This window comes from Lemur catta, chromosome 1, assembly GCF_020740605.2.
Source record: "Lemur catta isolate mLemCat1 chromosome 1, mLemCat1.pri, whole genome shotgun sequence".
NCBI classification, from domain to species: domain Eukaryota; kingdom Metazoa; phylum Chordata; class Mammalia; order Primates; family Lemuridae; genus Lemur; species Lemur catta.
In genome coordinates, this window is record NC_059128.1 from 87,240,763 (window position 1) to 87,267,309 (window position 26,547).

Genomic DNA, 26,547 nt, shown 5'->3' on the forward strand with positions numbered 1-26,547 from the left:
CATCAAATGTCTGACCCAGCCAAAAATACTGCATTTTTACCTGCTTCAACTGGTAAAGTTGTCACACACAGGAGTACCTAGTATTATAGTTCTTATCATTTTGTTTCCTAAACTTTTAAAGATATATATTTCACAACTATTGAAAATATTTTGTACCCACCTCTAACTAGTCAAGGGTAAATGGGGAAAACCTTACATTACCTTGTACCATATGAAATTGCTGCTTTTACAGGTCAAAATTAAAAACACTGTATTTAAAAAAATAAGTTTTATTCAATCAAAATATGCATCAGGAGCATTAATAGTTTCTTCCAACAGAATAGTAAATATTTAATTTTTATAAAATTCATCATTTGGTAGACTGTATAAATTGTTCAAATTCTCGAGTTACTGTATCTCAATTGGGGAATGTGTTGTTTCTTAGAGAAAGCTCCAAATGATAAAGATGGTAGTACATTAGAGGTCCAGTGACTACAACGGATGTGACAAAATTTCATAGCCCAAGTCAATTAACTTTGCTTTAGTGGCTTGTGAGGTCGAGTCCTGTCATGTAAAAGTATAGTTTCATGTTTATTAACCAAAGGACATTGTTTTTAAATCAAAAATTTCATGATTTAAATTTCTTGACAATATGCTGCTGCTGTCATTGTTTCACGTGGGATTAAATAGCAGTAATTAATTATCCCTTTCACAGATCACAATACAGTCTTCAGAATTTTGGTCACAATGATAATGGTGTCAACATATTAGAGAACTTTACCAGCATCCAACCATTGTACAAACTGCTATCAATTGTCAAACAGTATTTGCTTTTTTTAGCCACAGATAACCTGCTCCAAAAATAGGTTTCCGCTGTTTTGAATTTTAATGAGCACGCCTCCAAGTGCTTCCATTCTCGATCATCTCTCAAGAGGGTACTCTCAGGTCCATTTTTACACTTTCCCCAGTCATAGCAGAAAACTCCTTAAGACTGCTGCAAGGCCTTGAACTGCTGTTTGTGAGTTAGCTTTCACCTTGGCTCTTAATTATCTTTCTTTAAAATGGATTTTGATCTCCCCTGAGGTTCATTTTTGAAATTCAGATCCCCAGAATAAGATTTTTCGAACCATCACTGAATAGTTCTTTTGCGAGCAGAGCCCTCTAAGGACAAACTGATGTTTCTACCTTCTTTGTTTGCAATAAGTCCCAGTTTAAAATCATATTTTAAAAAAAGTATTCACAATTCTTTTGAGGATACTATAGTATTTATTTCTCTGGAAAACAATAAACAATTACAAAACAACTCAGTATCAAAATTAAGAGCATAATTCTATCATAATTCTAAATAGCACAACTGGAAACATACTTTATGCTAACTTTACTAATTGCAGTCAATTTTCAGCTGATCTGATATTAGCAATTTCATGTGGTACAATCCACAAGTTAATCAACGAATACTTACTGAAGATTTACTATATGCTAAGATCTGTCTCATAGCTGTACAAACAGATATCCTGGAAACATTCACTTGAAAATATGAAATTCACTAACCCAGAGACCCTAGTGGTGAAGAAATCTGATGTCATATTCTATTATTTAAAATTCATTAAAATGTATGTTTTTCCCCCATGTTATAACTACATATATTATAACATGTTGTGAAAACATGTTAAATGGATCCTTAAAAAAACTTTTTGAACTAAATGTTTACTGTGGTACGGCCAAAGTTCAGCACTAAAATATAGATTTTTCAATGATTCTAACTTTTAAAAGTTTAAACTTGTCTACATTATATATTATTTTGAAGCTTCAAGAGGCTTTTATGTTTATGATAAATAACAACATTTACTTATAAATGTTTCTAAAGCACCTCTATATACATTATTCTCATTTAAGATAGCAGACAAAAACAATACAAAATTTGTTCTAGTAATGAAGTGGAATATTAATAAAAACCAAAAGGTAAATAATGTTTTTGTGTGTGCTTTTAAAAAAATAATGTAAAACATTAAAATCCTGTGTCACCGAATCTCTGTAATACACAGGAAAAGAAACCCACTTTAGCTAATACCTGTGATTAAGCATCACTACCCACTGTAGGTGGACCAAAAGTTTCTCTAGTGCGCATTAATTGGACATCTTTGTCAGCCATACAGGTATCACAGCCCCATACTGCTGATGCTTCTGCAGTTAGGAGGCCATAAGCTGTTTCAGTCATTCCAGTACAGATCCGATGAAACCATTTCTGACAAGAGGCCTCACATAAGATGGCATCCTGATCATCATTCACTTCATTTGTACAAATTCCACAAGGATACACTGGGTCAGAAGACGAATGGCCATGACGGCTCGGGTGGAGGGAAGATTTATTGCTTTTTTCAGTGGTGCATGTATCTGCTGCGCTTCTTGGTTGTCGCGGCTTATTCTGCGTCCCATTTGCATGGCTGTTGTTTGTTGCTTCAGTGCTACTTGACCGACTATTCTCTTGATTTACTGCATTGTTTCGATTAACATTTTTTAATTCAATATTACTCTGATTCACTGTGTCATCCATATTTAAGTGAGGTGGATGAGCAGAGGAATTTTGATTAGTGTTTTTGGTTGCTCCTTGACTAAAGTCTTGTTTTGGGGGTGGTGCTTTTGCTTGACCAAAAGTGTTTGGAGGAGGAATAAAAGAATGATTAGATTCTAAGGGAGAAGTAAAATTTGAATTATTTCCAGGAACAAAATTAGATGCCAAATCAGGGTTAGAAACTTGGCTAGCATTCTGTGGAGGAATCTGACTGAAGTTTTCAGCAGGATTTTGTCTAAAATGTTGATTAGGCATGTTAACATTCTGACTTAGTGCATTATTGTAAGATGGATTTCCAAAACTTGCATTATCATGTGGCCCAAAATTAAAAGCATGAGGTCGATTAAAACCCATGCCCAAAGGATTCTGAGGAAATGGGTGTGGCTGATTCCTGAGTGAGTAAGGACCACAGTATGGGGAAGACATTCTTGGGGGAACGTGAGGCGGCATTCTGAATGTGCTATAGCCTCCAAAGCCAGGATAACCAGGGCCAAGATACGGATTTGACGAAGGTAGTGGTTTATAGGAAATAGTGTTATAGTTGTCATCAAATGGATTAGCAGCCACTAGATGGTCAGAGTTTGGATTCGGTGGTGGAGCATACTCAGACAATGGAGGAAAAGAAGGTCCCTGAAATGAGAATGTAAAGTAATTTATGTTTTTGATCAAAAAAGTCATTAAAATTGTCCTTTTTATCTTAATATCTATGAAGAGGATTGTAATCAAATTTCTCTTGCAGTGTTACATAAATTTAATTTCTTCACTTGACCTTTCAATTATGATGTTTATTTTAATTACACTTAATGATAAAATATGTAGGTTTCTTTCATTTAGGAAAGAAAATAAAGTATGATTTTCTGAGCTCAAATTCACCGTTACGTCAAACCCCAAAATATTTAACTTTCAAAAGAAGCTTCATTATTATAATTTTAATTGAATATGCTTACCTATAACTCTAGAACCTTTCATTTAAAATACTAGAGCATTCTAACCACAAATAACTTTTACATCACCAAAGAGTAAAATTAAATAACAATAAACAGGATCTGTTTTTTTCCCCTAGCTTAACTTCAGGGAGACACTATTAAAGTATTCCCAAAACACTAAGCTCTAGGCCTCACACTGGAAAAATAAACTGCCAGTTTTAATCACACTGCAAGTTTAACAGATGGTGGCCAAAATGGAAAAAAAAGTAATCTGTACACACATCTTACTTATCCATAGCCTTTATCATAGAAAGAGTGCTTTAAATTTATAGAGAATAAAACCATGAAAACCTGTATGTCTAACTGCTTATTATAATCACAAGTTATAAAAAAAGATACCTCCGTCATGATTGCTTTATGATCCACACATAATACTGAATTAACATAATAGTTGGACATTACTTCAGGTTAAAATTATTTCTATAGATTTTTAAATCTTTTAATAGAATGATAGGCATTTATGTTTCTTAAAAACCTTTAAATTAGATTTAAGAACAAGCATTTTAATTTTTCTGTGCATACTTTCTTCTTGCAATATCTACTGTAGGGCTACAGTCCAACAATAGCCACTGGTTGCAGACTGAAAAATAAATACAATCACTGCAAAATTCACTATTAGGTTGTGAGTGAGGACAGAAAACAAAACCCATGATCAAATTTAAATTTACTTCAACAACCTGATCATACCAGCAAAGAAAACTTGTATTAAAGAAAATGGCAATTTACCTGTGTATTTGCCTTGCGTTTTTTCTTATCTGGGCTTCCTAGTTGTACACCTGGTCCTCCTAACCCATCCAGTCCACTATCACCACCTAAAAAAAATCCAGATAATAATTCCACTTGTAAGTAAAGTAACTGTATATCTCTCATAGCAATATCTATTATATTTACTTGTTAATATGTTTTCTATTTTTGTTAGATAAAAGCAATATTAAGCTCTTATTATATTTGTTTTCCAAAAGTCTTTCCAATAGTTTTAGCCAGAAACAGTCATTCATCTCTGCTCCCATATTTATTATTATTCTTTTAGTGGAAAAGGAAGTTTCCCTCCCACCCTCAAATCTTTAGTCATCTAGGTTCCCTATCTCTGAGACCAGCACTATTACTAGTTTCTGCTCTATCTTTCCAACGATAATCAAAATATATTCAAGTATATCTTTTTGGGGTGAAGACACAAATGATAGACATTCACTGGTCTGTACCTTGCTTACTTGGAGATCGTTCCATATCACTACCACTTTATTCTCTAATAAGTGAGTAGTATCCCATAGTATGACTATGCCATAATTAATTAAACCCCTTTGTATTGATGGATATTTAGGTTGTTTCCAAACTTTTGAAGTTGCTGCAATGAAAATCCATGTATTAACATCTTTATGTACATGTACACGTAATTCCTAGAACTGGAATTATGGCATCAAAGATATGTGCCTTTTAATTCTTAAAGATATTGTTAAAATGCAATAATGTTTCCAAGTATTATTTTCTTAACAGTATATGATCAAGCAAAGCAAAAGCTGGACTGTAAATCTAAGAGGTTAAAAAAAGTTATGGAATTTTTTACATTTTTAAAAACATGTTTATTATGGGCTGGGTGTGGTGGCTCACGCCCATAATCCTAGCACTCTGGGAGGCCAAGGCGGGAGGATCGCTGGAGCTCAGGAGTTCAAGACCAGCCTGAGCAATAGGGAGACCCTGTCTCTACTAAAAATAGAAAAAATTAGCTGGGCATGATGGCACACGCCTGTAGTTCCAGCTACTTGGGAGGCTGAGTCAGGAGGATCACTTGAGCCCAGGAGTTTGAGGTTGCTGTGAGCTAGGCTGACACCACAGCACTCTAGCCTGGGCAACAGAGCGAGGCTCAGTCTCAAAAAAACCCCCAAAAAACACCTTTTATTATGGAAAATTCTGAACATATAAAAAAGTAGAAAGAAAAGTAAAACTAACTCCATATGCCCACTATCCAGCCCTAAAAACCATCAATATATGGTCAATCTTGTCTCTTCAACCCTGCCTCCACTTCTCTTCCTCCAGTACTATTTTGAAGCAAATTTCACACATTGTATTTTATCTATAAATATTTCAGAATGTATCTCTAAAAGCTAAGAACTTTAAAAAAACACACTAGAATGCAATTCTCACCCCTACAAAAATTAATAATAATCCCTTCATAACATTTAATACCCAATCCAAATATCTCGTATTTGTTATGCTTTGTTTAGACTGGGATCCAACTATGATCCATACATTATAATTGGTTGATATATCTTTTGATACATTTCCCTCCATGACTTTTTTCCTTGCAATGTATTAACTGAAAGAACTGGGTTGAGTATTGTCCCAATTATTGAACTATACTCTTTTAGCTCCGAACCCATTCTTAGTGATGCTGGGACTGAGACTTTGCCAATTACATTTTTCTTTTGCCACTCTTCCAAAAGGAGCTCTAGAAGAATACTAGAAGGCTAGGGGAAGTGAGAAGGGACTTTCTACTCCTACTGTCTGCTTGCTCTTCTTGTCTCTGTCACCTCAACAATAGGCCTTTTTTCTGGCACTAGCAGTTCATGCCAGTTTTGGTTGATATATCTTTTGATACATTTCCCTCCATGTACATTTGATACATTACCAACCATGCCAATTTCATTTCCTGCCTCCCTAAACCAGCTTCAACATATCCCCTCAGAAGTATTAGTTCCAGATGGGTGCACCTCAATCTCAGAGTCTGAGTTCAAGCTCTACAAGGCCTCTCCTCTAACCTTTTAGGTTTTAATAACCTCAACTTCTTGTCCTTATTCATTAAACACTAGATGTGGAAGTTGCTTTCTGTACTTACTTCTCCATGTTACCTCACTTTTTGCTTTTTCTTCAATTCTGTTTAACCAATTCCTTATACAAAATTATATTATAAATGAAAATTAAATTATGGGTGTGGTTTATGTTTTTCAGCCTGGAATGTGGTATATGGATTTTGCTTCTTGTATCCCCTTGGCATAGTTGAACATGTTCCTTATTTCCTGTAAATTGATGTTGGATCTAGACCAGAGGCTTGATCAGATTCAGGTTTCTGTTTCTGCAAGACAATTACACAGGTGATGGTCTGTTCTTCCATCAGAAACCACATAATTTCTGGTTGTTTTTATTAGTTTTCTATTATTGTATAATAAATTACCATACACTTGGCCACTTGAAACAATACCTATTTAAATAGAAGGAAATACTACCTAACTCCTTCTATTAGGCCAGCATCACCTTGATACCAAAGCCAGACAAAGATATCACAAGAAAAAAAAAAAACTAAAGCAAAAAAAACTACAGACCAACATCTCTTAGGACTACTGATGCAAAAATCCTCAGTAAAATACTAGCAAACTGAATTCAGAAGAATATTAAAAGGCTAACACATTATGACCGAGGGGGATTTTTCCCAGAAATGCAAGACTGATTCAATATATGAAAATCAATCAAATTAATATGCCATACTAATAAAAGCACATGATCATCTCAATAGATGCAAAAAAGCATTTCACAAAATCCAATACCTTTTCATAATAAAAACCACTCAACAAACAATGAAGAGAGGGGGAACTTCCTCATCCTAATAAAGGACATCTATGAAAAACCCACAACTAATAGCATGCCTGAGGGTAAAAGACTGAAAGCTTCTCCCTAAGATCATGAAAAAGATAAGGATTTCTCCTATTCAACAGTGTATGTACTCTAAGTTCTAGACAGAACAATTAGGCAAGAAAAAGAAATAAAAGGCATCTGGATTGGAAAGGAAGAAGTAAAATTCTCTGTGTCCTCTCTAAGATCATGTCATCTGTAAACAGAGATAATTTTACTTCCTCCTCTCCCCCCCCACCTGCCCGACACCCGATGAATGTTGCTTCCATATGTTCACGTAAGTGTTGATCAATTAGTACCAATTTGATGGTGAGTATATGTGGCGCTTGTTTTTCCATTTTGTGATACTTCCCTTTGGAGAATGGGCTCCAGCTCCATCCAGGATAATACAAGAGGTGTTAGTTCACCATTGTTTTTTATGTCTGAGTAGTACGCCATGGTATACATATACCATATCTTATTAATCCACTCATGTATTGATGGGCACTTGGGCTGTTTCTACATCTTTGCAATTATGAATTGTGCTGCTATAAACATTCAAGTGCAGTTTTTTTTTTTAATTATACAATGTCTTTTTTCCTTAGGGTAGATGCCCAGTAGTGGCATTGCTGGATCAAACGGTAGTTCTACTTTTAGTTCTTTGACATATCTCCACATTACTTTCCATAGGGGTTGTACTAGGTTGCAGTCCCACCAGCAGTATGTAAGTGTTCCTATCTCTCCCCATCTATGCCAGCATTTATTGTTTGGGGACTTTTTGATAAAAGCCATTCTCAAGGCCGGGCACAGTGGCTCACGCCTGTAATCTTAGCACTCTGGGAGGCTGAGGCAGGTGGATCGTTTGAGCTCAAGAGTTCGAAACCAGCCTGAGCAAGAGCGAGACCCCGCCTCTACTAAAAATAGAAAGAAATTAGCTGGACGAGTAAAAATACATAGAAAAAATTAGCTAGGCATGGTGGCACATGCCTGTAGTCCCAGCAACTTGGCAGGCTGAAGCAGAAGGATCGTTTGAGCCCAGGAGTTTGAGGTTGCTGTGAGATAGGCTGATGCCACAGCACTCTAGCCTGGGCAACAGAGTGAGACTCTGTCTAAAAAAAAAAAAAAAAAGCCATTCTCACTAGAGTTAAGTGGTATCTCATTGTGGTTTTGATTTGCTTTCCCTGATGATTAGAGATGTTGAGTATTTTTTCATATGTGTCTTTGCCATTATTCTATCTTCTTTTGAAAAGTTTCTGTTCATGTCCTTTGCCCACTTTTTAAGTGGTTGATTTTTTTCTTGCTGATTTTCCTGAGTTCTATATGATTCTAGTTATCAGCCCTTTATTGGATGTATAGCATGCAAATATTTTCTCCCATTCTGTAGGTTGTCTATTCCCTGTAGTGATAGATTCTTTGGCTGTGCAGAAGCTTTTTAATTTGATCAGGTTCCATTTATTTATTTTTGTTGATACTATGATTGCTTTTGGGGTCTTCCTCATAAATTCTTTGCCTAGGCTGATGTCTATAAGAGCTTTTCCAACAAAAATATTCTACAATTAGATAATGATGGTTGCACAACATTACAAATACACTAAAAACTACTGAATTCTACACTCCAAAATGGTTAAAATGGTGATTTTATATTATGTGAATTTTATCTGAATTAAAAATAAATAAAAAAACAACTATATATTTTTTCCCAGTCTGTAGTTCAGAAATCATAAAATCAGACTGGGTTCTCTGCTCAGTACATCAAGATAAAAATCATGGTGTCAGTACACTGAATTCTTCTCTGGAGGCTCTAGAGAAAATCTCCTTCCGAGCTCATTCTTGTTTGTGGCCAAATTCAGTTCCTTGTGGTTGTAGGAATAGATCCTACTTCCTCTTCTGGCTGTCAGCTCTTAGCTCCTAAAGGCCTCCCACATTACTTGACTCATGACTCTCCCCACTTTTAAGCTATTGAACAATACTGTGTCGAATCCTTGTGCTTCAAGTCTCTGACTTCATCTTCCTCAATCGGCTGGAGAACTCTCTGTTCTTAGAGGGCTCATCTGATTAGGTCCAGTCCACCCAATCTCCCTTTCTTAAGGTCAACTGTGCCACCTGATATAACCTAATTAAGGGATAAAAATCCATCAGACAGTCCTGGGGATTATAAAGGATAGGTACACTATTGAAATGATCTTGCTGGTCATCTTAGAATTCTGTCTACCTCAATAGCTACTGATAATCAAAGCCTAGATCACTGATTCATTAGAGGATACAAAATGGTGATATTTGGGTGTATTTAAAGTTCCATTTCTCTTATAATGAATATTTAAAAACCATCTGTATCTCCTTTCTTATTTATGTCCTTTGCCACTTTTCTACTCAGTGTTTGATCCTTTTCTTAGTGATCTGTAGCTCTTCATATAGTAAATGGCTCAATCTATTTGAACTGTAAATAGTTTTGTCAGATTATGTCTTTTGTTTAATTTTTAATACATTTTAAAATTTTAGTATTTTAAATTTTCAAAAATGTTGTGAAGACAGTACAGAGGATTTTGGTAAATCCCATACCCAGTTTCCCCTATTATGCTATCCAGAATTTTAAAAAATAATTTTATGTAATAAAATGCATTAATATTTTATTGTTCAATTCTGGGCTTTGTCCTGTACTTAGAAGAACTACTCCCATTTGAGAAAATAAAAAATAATTTTCTCAGATTTTCTCTTAATATTTTTATGACTTTATTTTTTTGGTTTTGTTTTGTTTTTTTTAGAGACAAGGTCTCTGTCAACAAGGCAGGAGTGTGGTGCTCCTCATAGCTGACTGCAATCTTGAACTCCTGGGCTTAAGTAATCCTCCCACCTTGGGCTCCCAAAGTGCTAGGATTACAGGCATGAGCTACTGTGCTCGGCCTATGACTTCATTTTTTAATTTTAATTTTAATTGCGGTAAAACACATAAAATTTACCATCTTAATCATTTTCAAGTATACAGTTCAGTAGTATTAAGTACATTTACATTATCATACAAGGAGTCTCCAGAACTTTTTCATCATGTAAAACTAAAACTTTACACCCATGAAACAACTCCCATTTTTCCCTTCCCCAGGCCCTGGTAACCACCTTTCTTCTTTCAGTTTTTATGAATTTGACTACTCTAGATACCTTACATGAGTGGAATCATACAATATGTCTTTCTGCCACTGGCTTATTTCACTTAGCATAAGATCCTCAAGGTTCATCCATGTTGTAGCATGTATCAGGATTTCCTTCCTTTTTAAGGCTGAATAATATTCTATTGTATGGGTATACTACATTTTGTTTATCCAATTATTTGTCAATGAATACCTTGATTGCTTCCACTTCTGGGCTTTTGTGAATAATGCTGTTATGAACATGAATGTATAAACACATCTCTTCAAGATTCTACTTTCAGTTCTTTTGGCTATGTATACAGAAGTGGAATTGGTGGATCATGTGGTAGTTCTATATTTAATTTTTTGAGGAACCACAATGCTATTTTCCATAATATGGCTTCATTTTTATGTTGTATCTTTGCTCCATCTGGGATTTATTTTGGGATAATAAATGAGGTTTAAAAAATGTTATTTTGTTCTAGATAGCCAGCCATACAGGGAATACTTTTTCATTTACTAGAAGTCTTCCTCTGTGTCCCTCAATAGGATTTTTAAAAAGTATTACCTATAGATTTAATGCAATCTGTCAAAATTCCAATGGCATTTTTCACAAGAAAAAAATACCTGTTAGGACTATTAAAAAAAAAACACCTAAAAACAAAAAAAGCAACCCTAAAATTTGTACAGAACCACAAAAGACACTGAATAGCCAAAGCAATCCTGAAAAAGAACAAAGCTGAAGGCACCACACTTCCTGACTTCAAACTATATAATAAAGCTGTAGTCATCAAAACAGTACAATACTCTCATTAAAAACAGACACATAGACCAATGAAACAGAAGCAAGAGCCAGAAATAAACCCACAAATACAGTGTTAAATAATATTTGACTAGGGCACTGAAAATACATAATTGGGAAAGGATAGTCTCTTCAACAAATGGTGCTGGGAAAACTGGATATCCACATGCAAAAGAATGAAATTGGATCCTATCTTACACCACTCACAAAAATTAACTCAACATGGATTATAGACCTAAATGTAACACCCCAAACTATAAAACTCCTAGAAGAAAACAGAGGGAAAAAGTTCCTTGACAATGGTCTTGGCAATGATTTTTGGGGACATGACAACAAAAGCATGAACAACAAAAGCAAAAATAATAAGTTGGAGTACATCAAAATAAGCTTCTGCACAGAAAAGGAAACAACAAAATGAAATGGCAAGCTACAGAATGGAAGAAAACATTTTCAAACCATATGTCTCATAAGGGGATAATATCCAAAATATGTAGGTACTTATATAACTCAATAGGAAACAAAACAAAAAAACAACCACAAATAATCTGATTTTAAAATGGGCAAAAGACCTGAATAGACATTTCTCAAAAGAAGACATAAAAATGGCCAATAGGTACATGAAAAGGTGTCCAACATCACTACTCACCAGAGAAATGTAAATCAAAACCACAATGAAAAATCACCTCACACCTGCTAGGATGGTTATTATCAAAAAGACAAGACATAATAAGTGTTGGCAAGGATGTGGAGAAAAGGAAACCCTTGTGCACTGTTGGTGGGAATGTAAATTGGTACAGTCATAATGAAAAACAGTTTGAAGGTTCCTGAATAAATTAAAAATAGAGCCAGGTGCGGTGGCTTACGCCTGTAATCCTAGCACTCTGGGAGGCCGAAGCGGGTGGATCGCTAGAGGTCAGGAGTTCGAGACCAGCGTGAGCAAGAGTGAGACCCCCGTCTCTACTAAAAATAGAAAGAAATTATCTGGACAACTAAAAATATATATAGAAAAAATTAGCCGGGCATGGTGGCGCATGCCTGTAGTCCCAGCTACTCAGGAGGCTGAGGCAGTTGGATCGCTTAAGCCCAGGAGTTTGAGGTTGCTGTGAGGTAGGCTAACGCCACGGCACTCACTCTAGCCCGGGCAACAGAGCAAGACTCTGTCTCAAAAAAAAAAAAAAAATTGAAGGGAAAAGGATTACCATTTAATATTAATTTAACAGTGAATGTTTACTCTATGTTGGTTATACCCATTTTACAGATGAGAAAACAGAGGCTCTGGTTTAACTTGCTCAAGGTCACACAGTTACGTCTTTCTCACTCAAAAGCCTAGGTATGAAGTTTTAAGCAATATTACCTATCAGTAGTTCTCAAACTTTAGTGGGCATAAAAATTTCCCACCAAATTCTGAACATAGATTCCTAAGCCTCACTCTCTGAAATTCTGATTCAGTACTTCTGGGATAAAGTCCATGAATCTGGATTTCTAGCAATCTCCCAGGTAATAGAGATGCTACTGGTTCATCAACAACACACTGAGTAGCAATGCACAATAGTCTCCCCACTAGGCTAACAATACCTTTCTTTCTTGAGCTACCCAACAAACACTATAGTAGGTAGTTTTAAAAAAAATTATGTTTTTTGTATAAAACAGACATTGTCATTAAAAAGAAGTATAAGCGATGCATATAAATACAAAGAAAATCACCCTGTGCCAGTTCAAACACAGCATTCTGTATTAGGCTGGATCCCTATGCTGATACAGGATGCCAGAGGGAGACTAGAAGGCTGGCTGAGAAAAATGGAGTATGCTCCTCCTGTTCCTTTCAGTGGCACCCTGGCCTTCGTTCTAAATTCCCTGCAGTGGCAGTTTGTTCCAGTCACAGCAGTTCCAGTAGTTAAATCCAATAAGCAGTATTTCCAACACTTGCAGAAACAGCCTTGTGTGCTCCTCAGAGACACCAGCACCAGGTATCTGAGTACCAGGCCCACACAGCCTCTCCTCCAAGCTCACAGGCATTAATACCAGCCTAAGCAACATCCTTTTCTCAAAGATATGAGTTTAAACTCCACAAGGATCCTTCTCTGAGTTTGTATAATTTAATAATGCCAATCTCTTTTCTTTGTTTCACAGCCTTAGGGATGATAGCTGTTTCGCACAGTTGCTATTTCCCATGACATTAGTATCCTATTTTTGCCACTCAGTTCAGTATCTGTTAAAATTATTTTATATTAAATTCTTTGTTTAAAATAACTGATGTGGTTTCTCCTTCCTGACCAGATCCTAATATACATTTCAAGTCCCACCAGCCAGAAATTATCATTACTGTTAAATTAACATCATTCCAGACATCTAGCTTGCTATCTACCTATCTTTTTTCCCTTCTGTGTATAGAGATTGATAGACAGTAATACTTTTACAAAAATAGTATATGATTTAAAAATAGCATTAAGTTTTAACTTTATTAGAATTTAATAAAAGAAAAAGAAATTAAACTGAATAATTTGCTAAATGTTTCTTCACCGAAAGTAAAATTTTCTAAAACAACTCTAAGGCTAAGAAAAGACATTAATAAAAACATTAAATTGGAGAAATTATGGGTTTTCTTCTTTTTGTAGATAGCATTTAATGACTCCCTGCTTTAAAAGTTGAGGATAATACAATATATTCTCACATCTTTTCCTACCTTTTCTCCCATATAGAAGGGTATTTTCTATCTCTAAACTCAGTTATTTTAAGTAAATTTTCTTTTGTTATATCTTCAAATACTTTTTCTGCTCAATTTGTTGAAAGCTCTATTTTAGGGGAACTAATTGTCATTATGTTAGAGAGATTTTTAGCTCTATGTCTATTAATTAGCTTATTTGACTTTACCAATCGTCTTTTTCATCTGCACTTATTGTGATTATCTGAAACTTTTTCACTATGTAATTTGTCAACTCTATTCTGTTCCTTTTTTATTTTTTTCTTTGAGACAAGGTCTCACTCTGGTGCCCAGGCTAGACACTTCAGTGGCCCAATCATAGCTCACTGTAACCTCAAACTCCTGGGCTCAAGCGATCCTCCCACCTGAGCTTGCTGAGTAGCTGGGACTACAGGTGTATGCCACCATGCCTGCCTAATCTTTTTATTTTTTGTAGAGACAGGATCTCACTATATTGTCCAGGTTGGTCTCAAACTCCTGGGCTCAAGCGATCCTCCTGCCTTGGTCTCCCCAAAGTGCTGGGATTACAGGCAGGAGCCATCATGTCTAGCCTCTGTTCCTTATTTCTAATTTATTTATTTGTTCTATAATTATATAAATCCTCAATTTGTTTCCTTAGGTTTACAATTTACCTTTCATTTCATCTGTTGTATTATCATCTTGTCTTTGAGTTGTTTTATTATTGAATATATATCCTTATTAAGTTCTGTCTCTTGAGGCACATGTGAGTAGGTTGGGGGTTCTTTGCATTTTGTATGCTATTTTCCTTTCTTTTTTTTTTTAGTATATTAATTTGCTATAGTATGTTTGCATAGTTATGCTTTTATTTTCATCTTGCTGGTGCTTGGGAAGTTTTGCACAGACCTTCTACTCGCTCTGATTTAGTATGGGTGACTTTATTATCCCTTTTCTTCACATCTCAGATTTGCTTGGCTTAGGTAGTATGCTGCATCATTATGATTTTTTCCCTTCAAATTATTTCAATGTTGACCCCAGCCTGATACTGCTGGAATAAACCCAACGTACTCATTTTTATCTGAATGTTATAATTTTTTTATGGTTAGATTTGCTAATATTCTGTTTACAATGCTTGCCTATATTAGTCAGTGAGATTAGCCTCTTATGTCTCTTTGGAAGATGCAGGCGTTGACTTGTGAAGTTTTGTCAAATACCCTTGTACCTAGGTGGGGGTGCAGTAACCCATTCCTATGGGAGGATTTCCTTGTGCCTCTGGATTCAATTTGTATCCCTGGAGCCTTCTCTTCTGTCAGATAGAGTCAGTCCTTTTTCTTTCCTTTTTTTTTAAACTTTCTGTTTCACTCATTTCTTCCTACTCAAAGGAGAGAGAAGAATACTCATTTAATTTGCTTCTCTCCCCATTCAGCTTCCAAGGGGCAGAAGTTGTCTTCGAAGTGTATGTTGTGCATTTCATCCTGTTACAGATTTTTTGGTGTTTGGGCTATTTTTACTGTTTGTTTTCTACTGTTATTTTGGTCCATTCCACTTGGAATTTTAAAAAAAGATTCTATAATATTATTCAGCCATAAAAAAGGAATGAAGTTACTGATAACATGCTATAATATGGATCAACCTTGAAAAGACTGTGGTAAGTGAAGGAACCCAGATACAAAAAAAAAAAAACCACATACTGGACTGGGCGCAATGGCTCACGCCTATAATCCTAGAACTCTGGGAGGTTGAGGTGGGAGGATTGCTTGAGTTCAGGAGTTCAAGACCAGCCTGAGAAGAGCAAGACCCTGTCTTGCATCTCTACTAAAAATAGAAAAAATTAGCCAGGCATGGTGGTGCACGCCTGTAGTCCCAGCTACTCAGGAGGCTGAGGCAGGAGGATTGCTTGAGCCCAGGAGTTTGAGGTTGCCATGAGCTAGGCTGACACCACAGCACTCTAGCCCGGGCAACAGAGCGAGACTCTGTCTGAAAAAAGGGTGTGTGCGCATGCACGCATGTGCACACACTCACACACACCACATACTTTTCCATTTATATAGGATTCCATTTATATAAAGTCCAGAATAAGAGACTCTACAGAGAAAGAAAGTAGATTAGTGGTTGCTTATAGCTGAGGGCTAGGGGATACACTGAAGGATAGAGGGGTAACAGCTAAAGTATGCATGGTTTATTTTTGAGGTGATGAAAATGTTCTAACAAATCTATGAGGTAGATAAGCCATCCTCACTTTGAAAAGAGAAAGAAAAAGAAATGTAAAGGAGTCACACCATTGGTCAAAAGCAGCACTGGAATCTAAAACTAGGTTTTTGTTTTTTAGTGTACAGTTTGGTGATTTTTAGTATATTCACAAGGTTGTGAAACCATCATCACTATCTAATTCCAGAACATCATCATCACCCCAGAAAGAAACCCTATACCCATTAGCAGTTATTCCCCATTTCTGCAGCCCTGGCAATCACTCATCTACTGTCTATACGAATTTGACCATTCTGGACATTTCATATAAATGGAATCATACAGTATGGCTTTTTATGTCTGGCTTCTTTCATTTAGCATAACATTTTCAAGGTTCATCCATGTTTAGCATGTATCAGAACTTCATTCCTTTTTACGGCTGAATAATATTCCATTGTATGGAATATTTTGTTTATCTATTCACTAGTTGATGAACATTTTGGTGGTTTCCACTTTTTTGGCTATTATGAATAGCCAAAACATTCTTGTATGAACATTCTTGTACAAGTTTTTGTGTGAACATATATATTTTTTTCCTTGCTCTGTTCCGCCACATGAACATATGTTTTCAATCCTCTTGAGTATATATATATATATATATATATATATATATATATATATGTATAATAGGAGTGGAATTGTTGGGTCATACAGTAACTTTACGTTTAACTGCCAAAAAACAGTTTTCCACAGTGGTTGCACCATTTTACATTTTTACCTGCAAAGTATGAGGGTTACAATTTCTCCACATCCTCCTCAACACTTCTTTTCTCTTTCTTTCTTTTTTTTTTTTTTTGAAACAGTCTCACTCTGTCACCCATGCTAGAGTACAGCGTACAGTGGCCTAATCACAGCTCACTGCAACCTTGAACTCTTGGGCTCAAGCAATCCTGCTGCCTCAGCTTCCCAAGTAGCTGGGACTACAGGTGTGTATCACCATGCCCAGCTAATTTTTTTATTTTTTGTAGAGACGGGGTATCACTCTTGCTCAGGCTGTTCTCAAACTCCTGGTCTCAAGCAATCCTCTTGCCTCTGCCTCCCAAAGTGCTAGTACTACAGGAATGAGCCACCATGCCCAGCTCTTTTTTGTTTTTTAATATAGCCACTCTAGTGAGCATGATGTGGCACCTCATTGTGGTTTTGATTTGAATTTCCATTATGACTAAGAATGTTGAGCATCTTTTTATGTACTTATGGACCATTTATGTATCTTCTTGGGAGAAATGTCTATCTAAACTCTTTGGCCATTTTTTAGTTAGGTTGTATTTTATTGCTGGACTATAAAAATTCTTTGTATATTATGGATACTAAACTCTTATCGGGTATATTATTTGCAAATATTTTCTCCCATTGTATGGGTTGTCTTTGAAAGTAGACAGTGCCCTTTGACACACAAGTTTTTAATTTTGATCAATCCATTTATCTATTTCTTTTGTTGCTTGGGTAAAACTAGGTTTCTCTACCTCTAAAATACTAGTCCACTACTCAAGGTCAATTATTCAAATCTGATGGTTTGGATTTATTAAACCTATTACTAACTTATAAGTTACATATAACTATATATATAAAATGAACTGATGGTTACAGATTAATAATTAGTATATAGCTTTCCATAATAGCATATACCCACATACTGAACAGAGAAATGTGTTGTCCTTGAATCTGAATATCTAGAAATTCTGATGAGTCTAGTATGGACAAAGAATCAGCAATGGTCACTCTGTTGCCAGGCTAGAGTGCAATGGCATCATCATAGCTCACTGCAACCTCAAACTCCTGGGCTCAAGCAATCTTCCTGCCTCAGCCTCCCAGAGTGCCAGGATTACAGGCTTGAGCCACCTCACCGGCCTCCTTTTTTTGTTAATACTTGAATTTCTTTACACCACCTGCCAGTGCCCTCTGAATGCACAAGGGGAACAGAAGTAGGAAAGGGTGATTTCAAGAATGAAGAAGCCGCTTTCATCTTAAGGAATTTTATCTATCAATATTATCACATTATGCAAATCAATTTCAATGAAGCAAAATAATATTCTTACCTCTCCTTTCACCCTTTAACCTTTATCCTGAGCTAGAAGTTGAAGATGTCTCTCTTTATAGTATTTATTATAGGAGAGTTCAAGCTATTAAATGAAGCAATTTTTTCCTATCCAAAGATTCTACAAATTAAAGATTTCTTTGATATGAATTTACATATTTTTTCTATTTGTAAGCTTTTATTTTTATATAGTGTGGAATACTGCTTTAGGCCTTTTATGTATTTTAAATATTCATCTTTTAACCTCATTTTATTTATACTAATGATTTGGTTTATCATATTGACTATATGGGCTCAATGTTTGTGTCCTCTCAAAATTTTTATGTTGAAGCCTTAACCCCAAGTATTTAGAGGTGGGGCCTTTGGGAGGTGCTTAAGGTTACATTAGGTCACGAGGGTTGGACCTTCATGATGGGATGAGAGGCTTTATAAGAAGAAGGAGAAAGAGTTCTCTCTCTGTCCACACACACACACAGACACACACACACACACACACACATATACACACATACAGAGGAAAAGCCATGTGAGCATACAGGGAGAAGGCAGCTCTACAAGCCAGGAAACAGATCTTCACCAGGAACTGAAGTTGCCAGCACCTTGATCTTGGACTCACCAGGCATCAGAACTATGAAAAATAAACATCTGTTTTTTAAGCCACACAGTCTACAGAATTTTGTTATAGTAGCCCAAGCTGACTAAGACATTGACTGTTTTCATAAGCAACGTGACTGCATTATTTTAGAAATACTTAATAACTAATATTTTCCTTTAAACAGACTTGCTTCATCACTATTCCAAATCAGTTTGGTTTAACTATGTATTTTAAGTTGATTAAACAATACAAACAATGTAAAGTGCCTAACATAATGGGTGGCACATAGTGGGCACTCAAATACTAGTCCTCGGTTTGCTTTTCTCTGGACAAAACTATACCCTAAACTCATCTCATTTTAGTGTCTATAGTATTTAAAATCCCATCAAAATATCTAATATCTAGCAATGTCAACATATTAGGTGGACACTCAAATGCCAGTTTTTCATTACAGTAGAGAAGTCCAAGATCTAATGTCTGTTTATTCTATCAATCATTTGCTATGGACATAAACATCTTGCCTAATTAGCTTTATCTTCATCTAAAACACATACTTTTCTAATATTGGTCTCTATCATGGAATGAAAATATTATGAATTAAAATGTGCACATAGTATTGCACAAATTTCAGCAAGCATTTGGTAAAATGGCCTTATGTGACTGAAATAAAAGTACCATTATTTCCTCTTAAAATGCAAAGCAGAAAGTGTCCATTATAAGACGCCCAGGACCTAGATCAATCTGGGCATATAATAAATACTAAATTCAGAAACCTTCAACATCAGTGATGTCAGGTTTCACATATTTGTGGTTCTGGTGCTACCTGTTCTCCCCAAAGTGATGACCTTTGTATTACTAAGGTCCATGAGGTTTAAGGCTGCTTACAAAGGTAAAGCTCAGAAGGGTGAGTGGATGGTATTCATGTGTGAAGCTGACTATACAATATTATCTATGATAATGAACTTGTTTTATTGGTAACACAGTCAGCCAAATTTTTAGACAAGAAACTTCAGAAATCATGAGGAACAAAGCTACAGATATTCACACATATTATCAATAAATAGCTTCTATTTGTCTTTTTCTACAAAATTGTGGCACCTCAGAGATTTCTCCTTCTAAAATATATTTTTTGTTCAGTGTTTTCTTCCTAGAGCATTTCTGTTCTCTTCACACCCACCCCTAGTCAAAATAAGAAAGAATCTGCTATAGGTCATTTATACTAATTGATTGATTAAACATACCTAAAAGTGAATGTTGATCACATACTTAACCAGAATGTGTATTTTAGACCTATTTCTGATTTTAATAGCAAATAGACAAGTTACAATGTCCCAGACAATGTTCTAAGTGCTTTATATATTAACTCATTTAAACTTTATATATATTAAGTGCTTTATATATATTAACTCATATTAACTCCTTCAAATAACTCCATGAGATTAGTACAATTATTACTCTTATTTTGCAGCAGAAGAAACTGACATGCAGAGAGCTTAAGTAACTTGCCAAGGACCACACTCTAATGAATGGTAGAGCTGGGATAAGATCATTGGCAGTACGGCTCAGAGTTACAGTGTTGTACTGTTTCTCATTATTGCCATTTTAGGAGAGATTGGGAATAAAAAGGAGACATGAAATCATTCTTGACCATACTTTAAGGCTAACCTTGATGGTAAAGATGACTCAGATCTCTTGGGTTGCCTGGAATAAGAATGTCAGAAGAGAGAATTGTATAATCTTCCCAAGAGGTAACTTCTCTAGCTTCTTGGGAAAAGCAAACCAGGAAGACTATTACCTGAAGTTACTGAAACCTCTTTGTTAATGTTCATCAAATTAGATTTCTAAAACATCTGTCAAGCTTCTGGAAATATAAAAGAAATAAAAGTATTAACTCCTGCCTGTAAGGATCTTATAACCTACAGGAAACAATTTTTTTCTTTTTCTTTTGAAACTCTTAAATTTAATATGATAAATACTATGAAGAGATGAACACAGGATGTTGAGGGAACAAAGAGAACTCCCACCTAATCGTGACTGAGGGAGGAGTTCAGGGGAAGACATCCTGTGAGGTTTCAACTGAGCTTTGAGCATGAGTATCTTACCAAAGGTGGAGGGGAAAAGGGCACGGCTAGCAGAAGTAACAGAATGTGCAAAGAAAGTTTTAAAGGCAGGGGAGACCATGACAACATTTAGAGAAGAAGTGTGAATATTTCAGGACTGGAGCATAGGAGACAAGGAAAAGCATTTCATGGAGTGTGAAAAATGGAGAAAGAAGTGGTAGGCCCAGGCCAAATCAAGAAAGGCCGATATAAGAAGATTGGGTTTTTATTCTAAAGGTAATGGGGAACCACTGAATAATTCTACAGATGAGACTAATATGACTCAGTTGTCTTTTGGGAGCACTATGGCAACAGAATGTAGTAGCTAAACCCCAGAGTTTGAGTTCTGGCTTTGCCACTTACTAGCTGGGTAAACTTAAATATAATATTTAAGTACATATTATTTAACCTCTCTGAGCATCAATTCCTCAGCTGTAAATCAACAATAATAACATCTAATTCACAGGGTTACTGAGAAGATTAAGCAAGATGATCCATTTAAACCACTTAGCAAAGTACTTGGTAAAGTACTCAGTAGATGGTAGTTATTTATCATTAGCAGTAGCAATATGGAAATGGATTAAGAGGGACTAAAGGAGAAACCAGGAAACCAGTGAGAGGGTTATTGTAATAATCAAACAGAGACGAAAAACTTTAACGAAGTGGCTGTGGAATGGTCAAGAAGGCAATGGGTTCAAAACATTAAAGAGACATATTCTAGGACTTTGGAACAGCATTAGGTGGGAATGGGGTATGAGTTTGGGCCACTGGATAAATGATGGTCACGTTAACCAAGACAGGGAATATGGGAGAAAAAGTATATTGGACACCTCACAGAGAGACACCTTTTATTCAACATATTAAAAACAAAATTAATTTATAAATCCATTCTTCCCTCTATGTATCTGTGACATCCTTCTCTTGAGGTTGTTCTCCTACCTCTCTAGCTACTCCTTCACATTCTGGTTTTCAGGGTCTTTTTTTTCCTCCTGTCTCCCAATTGCTAGTGTTTCCAAAGTTGGTGTTCTCAATGCTTTTGTCACTTCTCTCTCTCAGACTAGCTCATCTACTCCCAAGGCATTAATTAGTATTCACCTGTTTACTGATGACTTCCAGATCTATATTTCTGGCTCAGGCTACTCGACTCAGTTCCAAACCACGTATATCCATTGCCTACAGTGGAATATCCCAGGGGGATATTCATTCAATGGGTCTAAAACCAAACTCACTTTCCTCACTTAGCCCTTAAAAATGGACCAATTTTAAAAACAAAATCAAAAAAAAACTTTCCTTCAGGTTTTCCCTCACAGGCTCTTCCCTTTTACCCCCGATCTGTGACTACATAAATTATGCTCCCTCTCCAACCTTAATCTAAATCCTCCATGCATCCATCCCCTCAAGACAGTCTATATTTTCTTGTAAAGTCTACTTCCAGTACTTTTATGATATTTCTGTGTTATTATCCCATTCTAAAATATATCCTTATCTCTATGTCATTTCTAACTCTGGTAAAAAAAACATTCCATGTGAAATGAATGCTCTAAACTTCTTTCTTATTCATCTCTAAATTTTTCTTTCTTCTTCCATTCTCTTTTTTCCTCCAAGACTAATCCTCTATGTGTATCTTTGATGCTAACCCCCTTCCCTCATCTGCAAAGACCTGATTTTTGAGAATAGGAGCCTTGTCTGCCTCATCCCCAGCTACTGAAACAGGGAGTGCTTAGCACATATTAAAAAACATGTATTGAATGCTTTTAATTTATGAGTTATACTCTCTTTCTGTTGCCTTTTCAGTTTTTCCCCCTTTCCTTCTACATTGGGTTCTTCTGTAAATCCACAAATATGTTTACATCTTTTTTCAATGGAGGAAAAATAAAAAGACACTCACAGAAACTTTCTCTTGACTCTCTTTTCAAGCTATTTGCTGTCTGTCTACCACCAAGCTTCTTTTAAGCCATATATTCACCACTTTATCTGTACTACACTATTCAACATTTTGAAATGTGGTTTCCTCCCAAAACTGCCTTCTCAAAATCACCATGGACCTACCTTTCTCACCCCTTATCCTCCCTGCTTTCTTCATCACTTAACACAAAAGAACACTCACTGATCCTTCGAACTCTTCTCCATGAGGCTTTCCTTGATTCTCTTAAAGATAGACTATGTGTTCCTTTATTTCTTATAAATAATCACAGCCCTTATCATGTTTTTTATAACTATTTACTTGTCAGTGTGTTGTACTAGACCAACAATTTTTTTTTTTTTTGGCCTGGGCTAGAGTGGAGTGGTATCATCCTAACTCACTGCAACCTCAAACTCCTGCGTTCAAGCAATGCTCCCACCTGAGCTTCCCCAGTAGCTGGGACTACAGGCGTACACTACTATGTCTGGTTAAGTTTTTTTTTTTTTTTTGTAGACACAGGGTCTTGCACTATATTGCCCTGGCTGGCCTCAAATCCTGGCCTCAAGCGATCCTCCCACCTCAGCTTCCCAAAGTGCTAGGATTACAGGCATGAGCAACCACATCCAGCCTAGACGAACAATTTCTTGAAGACAGGTATAATATCTTCTTAATCAATGTATTGCAACTAACTGGTGCTATGGCTGCTCGATAAACTGTTGAATAAATTAATGAATACTGCCCTCAGATTAAAGTCTAAAAGAGTTCTCAGAATACTGGAGAACAGAAGTGTTGGTTAAAATAAGATGACAAGTGACATTCTAAGGGAAAGGGGCAAGTAAAAGTAGTATGAGGTGCTATGGACAATCAGAAAGGAGCACAATTCATGTAGTCATTCATTCATTTGGCATTTACTACTATGGGCAAGGCAAATAAGATCATCAAGACATAGAACCTATCCTCATAAATCTGTCTTATAATCAAAAGCTAAAGGATTGGGGGTGGTAAGAAGTGGTAGAAAATAGGAGTAAGATATTATGCCACTAAATAGTAATTCTAAATCTAATGTTAAAATGTCAGGACAAGTTTGGAAGACCACAAACCAGCTGCTTCTATCTACTCATTTGTGTGCTCTAGCTCTATCAGTATCAGTTTTCAAACTTTAATGTGCATAAGGAACACCTGGGGATCTTGTTAAAGGTGCAGAGAAATTTCTCACAAGTCCTCATTCTGTGGATCCAGGAATCTACATTTTAATAAGGATCATAGGTGATTATCATGCTTTGGGCATAGAGAGCAAACTACTGTACAGTCCTCATTCATTTGTGTCATAATTCTCCTGTATCTGAGTTTTACTTATAATATCACTTTCCTAAAAATTCATTAAAATGTTTATACACATACAGCTTATATATATTGGCCTTATCCTAAGCAAGGGGTTTGATGACTTTTTTGGTAATACACATGAAATACACAACCATTAAAAAGGTCTGTTTGTACACATCAGTGCATCGAGGTTCAAGTACTACTACTCAAGAGTTTATGCCCTGCAAACACCACATCCTGCACGTAGTCCAATGATATAAATTATAACAAAAAGTTCCAGGGCAGTGAAGTTCAGCAGAATTGTGCTTCAGAAGAGCTCATGTAGACATTATGGTGCCTTTTACAGATTATAAAACAATCGAAAGAATGTTTTTTAAAATAATGTTCTAATTATTACAAAATGACCTATAAAATTAAAAAAAATTGACTTTTATTTTTAAAAGTGTTTTGTCTTTATTCTGGTCAACTCTCAGAATATTCTTGAGCTACCACCTGAGTCAACCCCCAATAGCTAAGGCATCGAATTTAAAAGCAGCAGTTGAAACAAAACAAGATAGATCTGTGCTCTTGACCTATAATAAAATACTCATCCATTTTGTTTAGGATTACATTCGATTAAGACCAACAATTGAGTTCAAAGGTATAAACTTGATAGCTCTTTCTTTTCCTTCAATCCCAAAGCAATTTATAATAACAGGCAAAATAATACAGCAAAAACATCAGGGGAATAAATGTATCTCAAGAAAGGTCTATTCCTTAATGGCTTTGGCAACTCATATCCACAAACAGAAAAGAAGGTTAAAATATTTCACTAAATGAAAGGTTGTGCTGATATTAAGCCTTTAAAAACAATATTCTGCTCTAAATCATGTTTTTGCTTAAATGGCTAAGAAAATCAATTTCTACCTAAATACTCTTGAGTGGATACCACACTGTCAGTGTGTCACAAGCCAGCTCTATATACATTTAATCTCCAGTCACATTGAACAAACATAAATGAACAACTGTGGTCCTTCATCTCTGAAGTACTTAAGTCGATTGGAAATTTCTCTTACTACTTACTGATTTACAAAGCACTTTACCCTGTTTGGATGAAAGGATTATTGCAATAGCTTCCTAACTAGTCTCCCTGCTTCAGCCCTTGTTCTCTACAGGCTACTCTTCACACAGCAGCCAAAGAAGCCCTGTTAAAAATGTCAGATTAATTACTCTTCAGCTCAAAACTGTCCACGCTGTATTTCAGAGTAAAAGCCGAAGTTTTTCAAATGACACACAAGGCCCTCCAATACACAATCAACCCACCTCTCAGCCCATCTCATTCCCTTGTTTACTTTGCTCCACTTACAATAGCTTCTTTGCTGTTGCATGAATACACCAGGCATATTTGAGACCCAGGGCCTTTGCATTTGCTGTTCCATTTGCCAAGACTGCTCTTCCCATGCAAATCCATATGGCTCTGCTCACACTTCGTTTAGATCTTTGCTCAAACATCATGTTCCTGGTGAGCCCTTTTATGATCACCTACAGATAATCGCTACCTCCCCACGCCCGTACATATTTCCTGTCGTCTTTCCCAGGTTTGTTTTTCTGCCATAGCACTCATCATCCGACATTCTATACCTTTTGTTCATTCTTTTTTTTCCCCCACAAGAGTGCACATGCCTTCTGGGTGAAGACCGTCTATTTGCTTTGTTCACTGCTGTATCCCAGGGCCAAGAACATAGTAAATGTTCAATAAATATTTATTTAGTGAACAAAGACTATTACTCCAACTTTGGGACTTTCAGTGTCAACCCTAGTAAGAGCTGGAAACAACAGTTGTAGGATATCCCCAAATATCCAGATGGCACTTGGCGTTGGTGAACTTACGTGCAGTATCTTTTGTCTGGTACATCGTTGCCTCTGATTTTTCTTAGATACTAAGGCGGCAGGAAAATTCCTAACTAGTTTGCAAGGAAGAAGAAAACCAATCACGTATAGGAGTGATTTTAGATGATTCGATTCTTATCCAGAAACAAATAGAGAAAATGCCTTCTGAATTTTTAGTTTCTCCTCTTAAACCTAACGAAAAATAAACGGAGTATTTGCTGCTTCTGGGGGTGTGTGACGGGGGCTGGGAGAGAGACGTGAAAGCCCCGTGGACCTCCTTCCAGAGCGTCAACTCTCGTGCAGTCCAACTTAGTTTTCGGGGGGGCGGGTAGGCCTCGTTCGAGGTCTCTGCCAGGGGGTGTCTCTTTTTCACCCTCTGAGGTGTCTATTGTGCTGCGTCTTAAGAATGAGGCGAGGTGGGAGAGGAGAGGGGTATGAAGGGATGCTGAGTGCGGCTCCAACTGCCTCCTAACACAAAGTCGGGAGAGAAGGGCTTCGCGCGGGTGTCTGCGGGCCAGCGGGCGCCGGGGCCGCGCGCTCGGGTCGCAGCCTCGGCCCCGGGGCGCGGGCGGGACGAGGGCTGCGCTGAGTTAGGCCCGGACCGAGCCCCGTGGCCTCCCGGCGGCCGGGCACGGGGCCCCGCGCACCCCACTCACCCCGGTCCCCCCAATCCGGCGCCCTTCTCGGTTACCTCGAACTCTCTTCAGCGAAATGGGATCCTTCTCCTGTTCTGCTGACATTACAGACCGCAAA

At 36.7% G+C, this 26,547-nt stretch overlaps 1 protein-coding gene across 2 annotated transcripts; it reads right to left on the reverse strand.

The window, feature by feature from the left end:
• Window positions 1–262: 262 nt before the first annotated feature.
• PYGO1 (pygopus family PHD finger 1) lies at window positions 263–26,547 on the reverse strand. 2 transcript variants are annotated; one of them, XM_045555404.1, is made up of 4 exons: window positions 26,486–26,547; window positions 4,264–4,349; window positions 2,051–3,181; window positions 263–1,253 (listed from the first exon to the last, which is right to left on the reverse strand). In XM_045555404.1, exons 1-3 carry the CDS (start codon window positions 26,532–26,534, stop codon window positions 2,057–2,059), a joined length of 1,260 nt encoding a protein of 419 aa, XP_045411360.1. In that variant the 5' UTR covers window positions 26,535–26,547; the 3' UTR covers window positions 263–1,253; window positions 2,051–2,056. The 2 variants fall into 2 exon arrangements, with proteins under 2 accessions (XP_045411360.1, XP_045411353.1); XM_045555397.1 differs by having other exon boundaries at window positions 263–3,181.

What these genes read in the sequence shown, in the direction of transcription:
- PYGO1 (XM_045555404.1), bottom strand. Translation starts at nt 26,534, where the DNA reads ATGTCAGCAGAACAGGAGAAGGATCCCATTTCGCTGAAGAGAGTTCGA. An exon ending in TTCGCTGAAGAGAGTTCGAG is followed by an intron (nt 4,350 to 26,485) that starts GTAACCGAGAAG and finishes GATTTTTTTTAG; the next exon opens with GTGGTGATAGTGGACTGGAT. An exon ending in AACGCAAGGCAAATACACAG is followed by an intron (nt 3,182 to 4,263) that starts GTAAATTGCCAT and finishes TTCTCATTTCAG; the next exon opens with GGACCTTCTTTTCCTCCATT.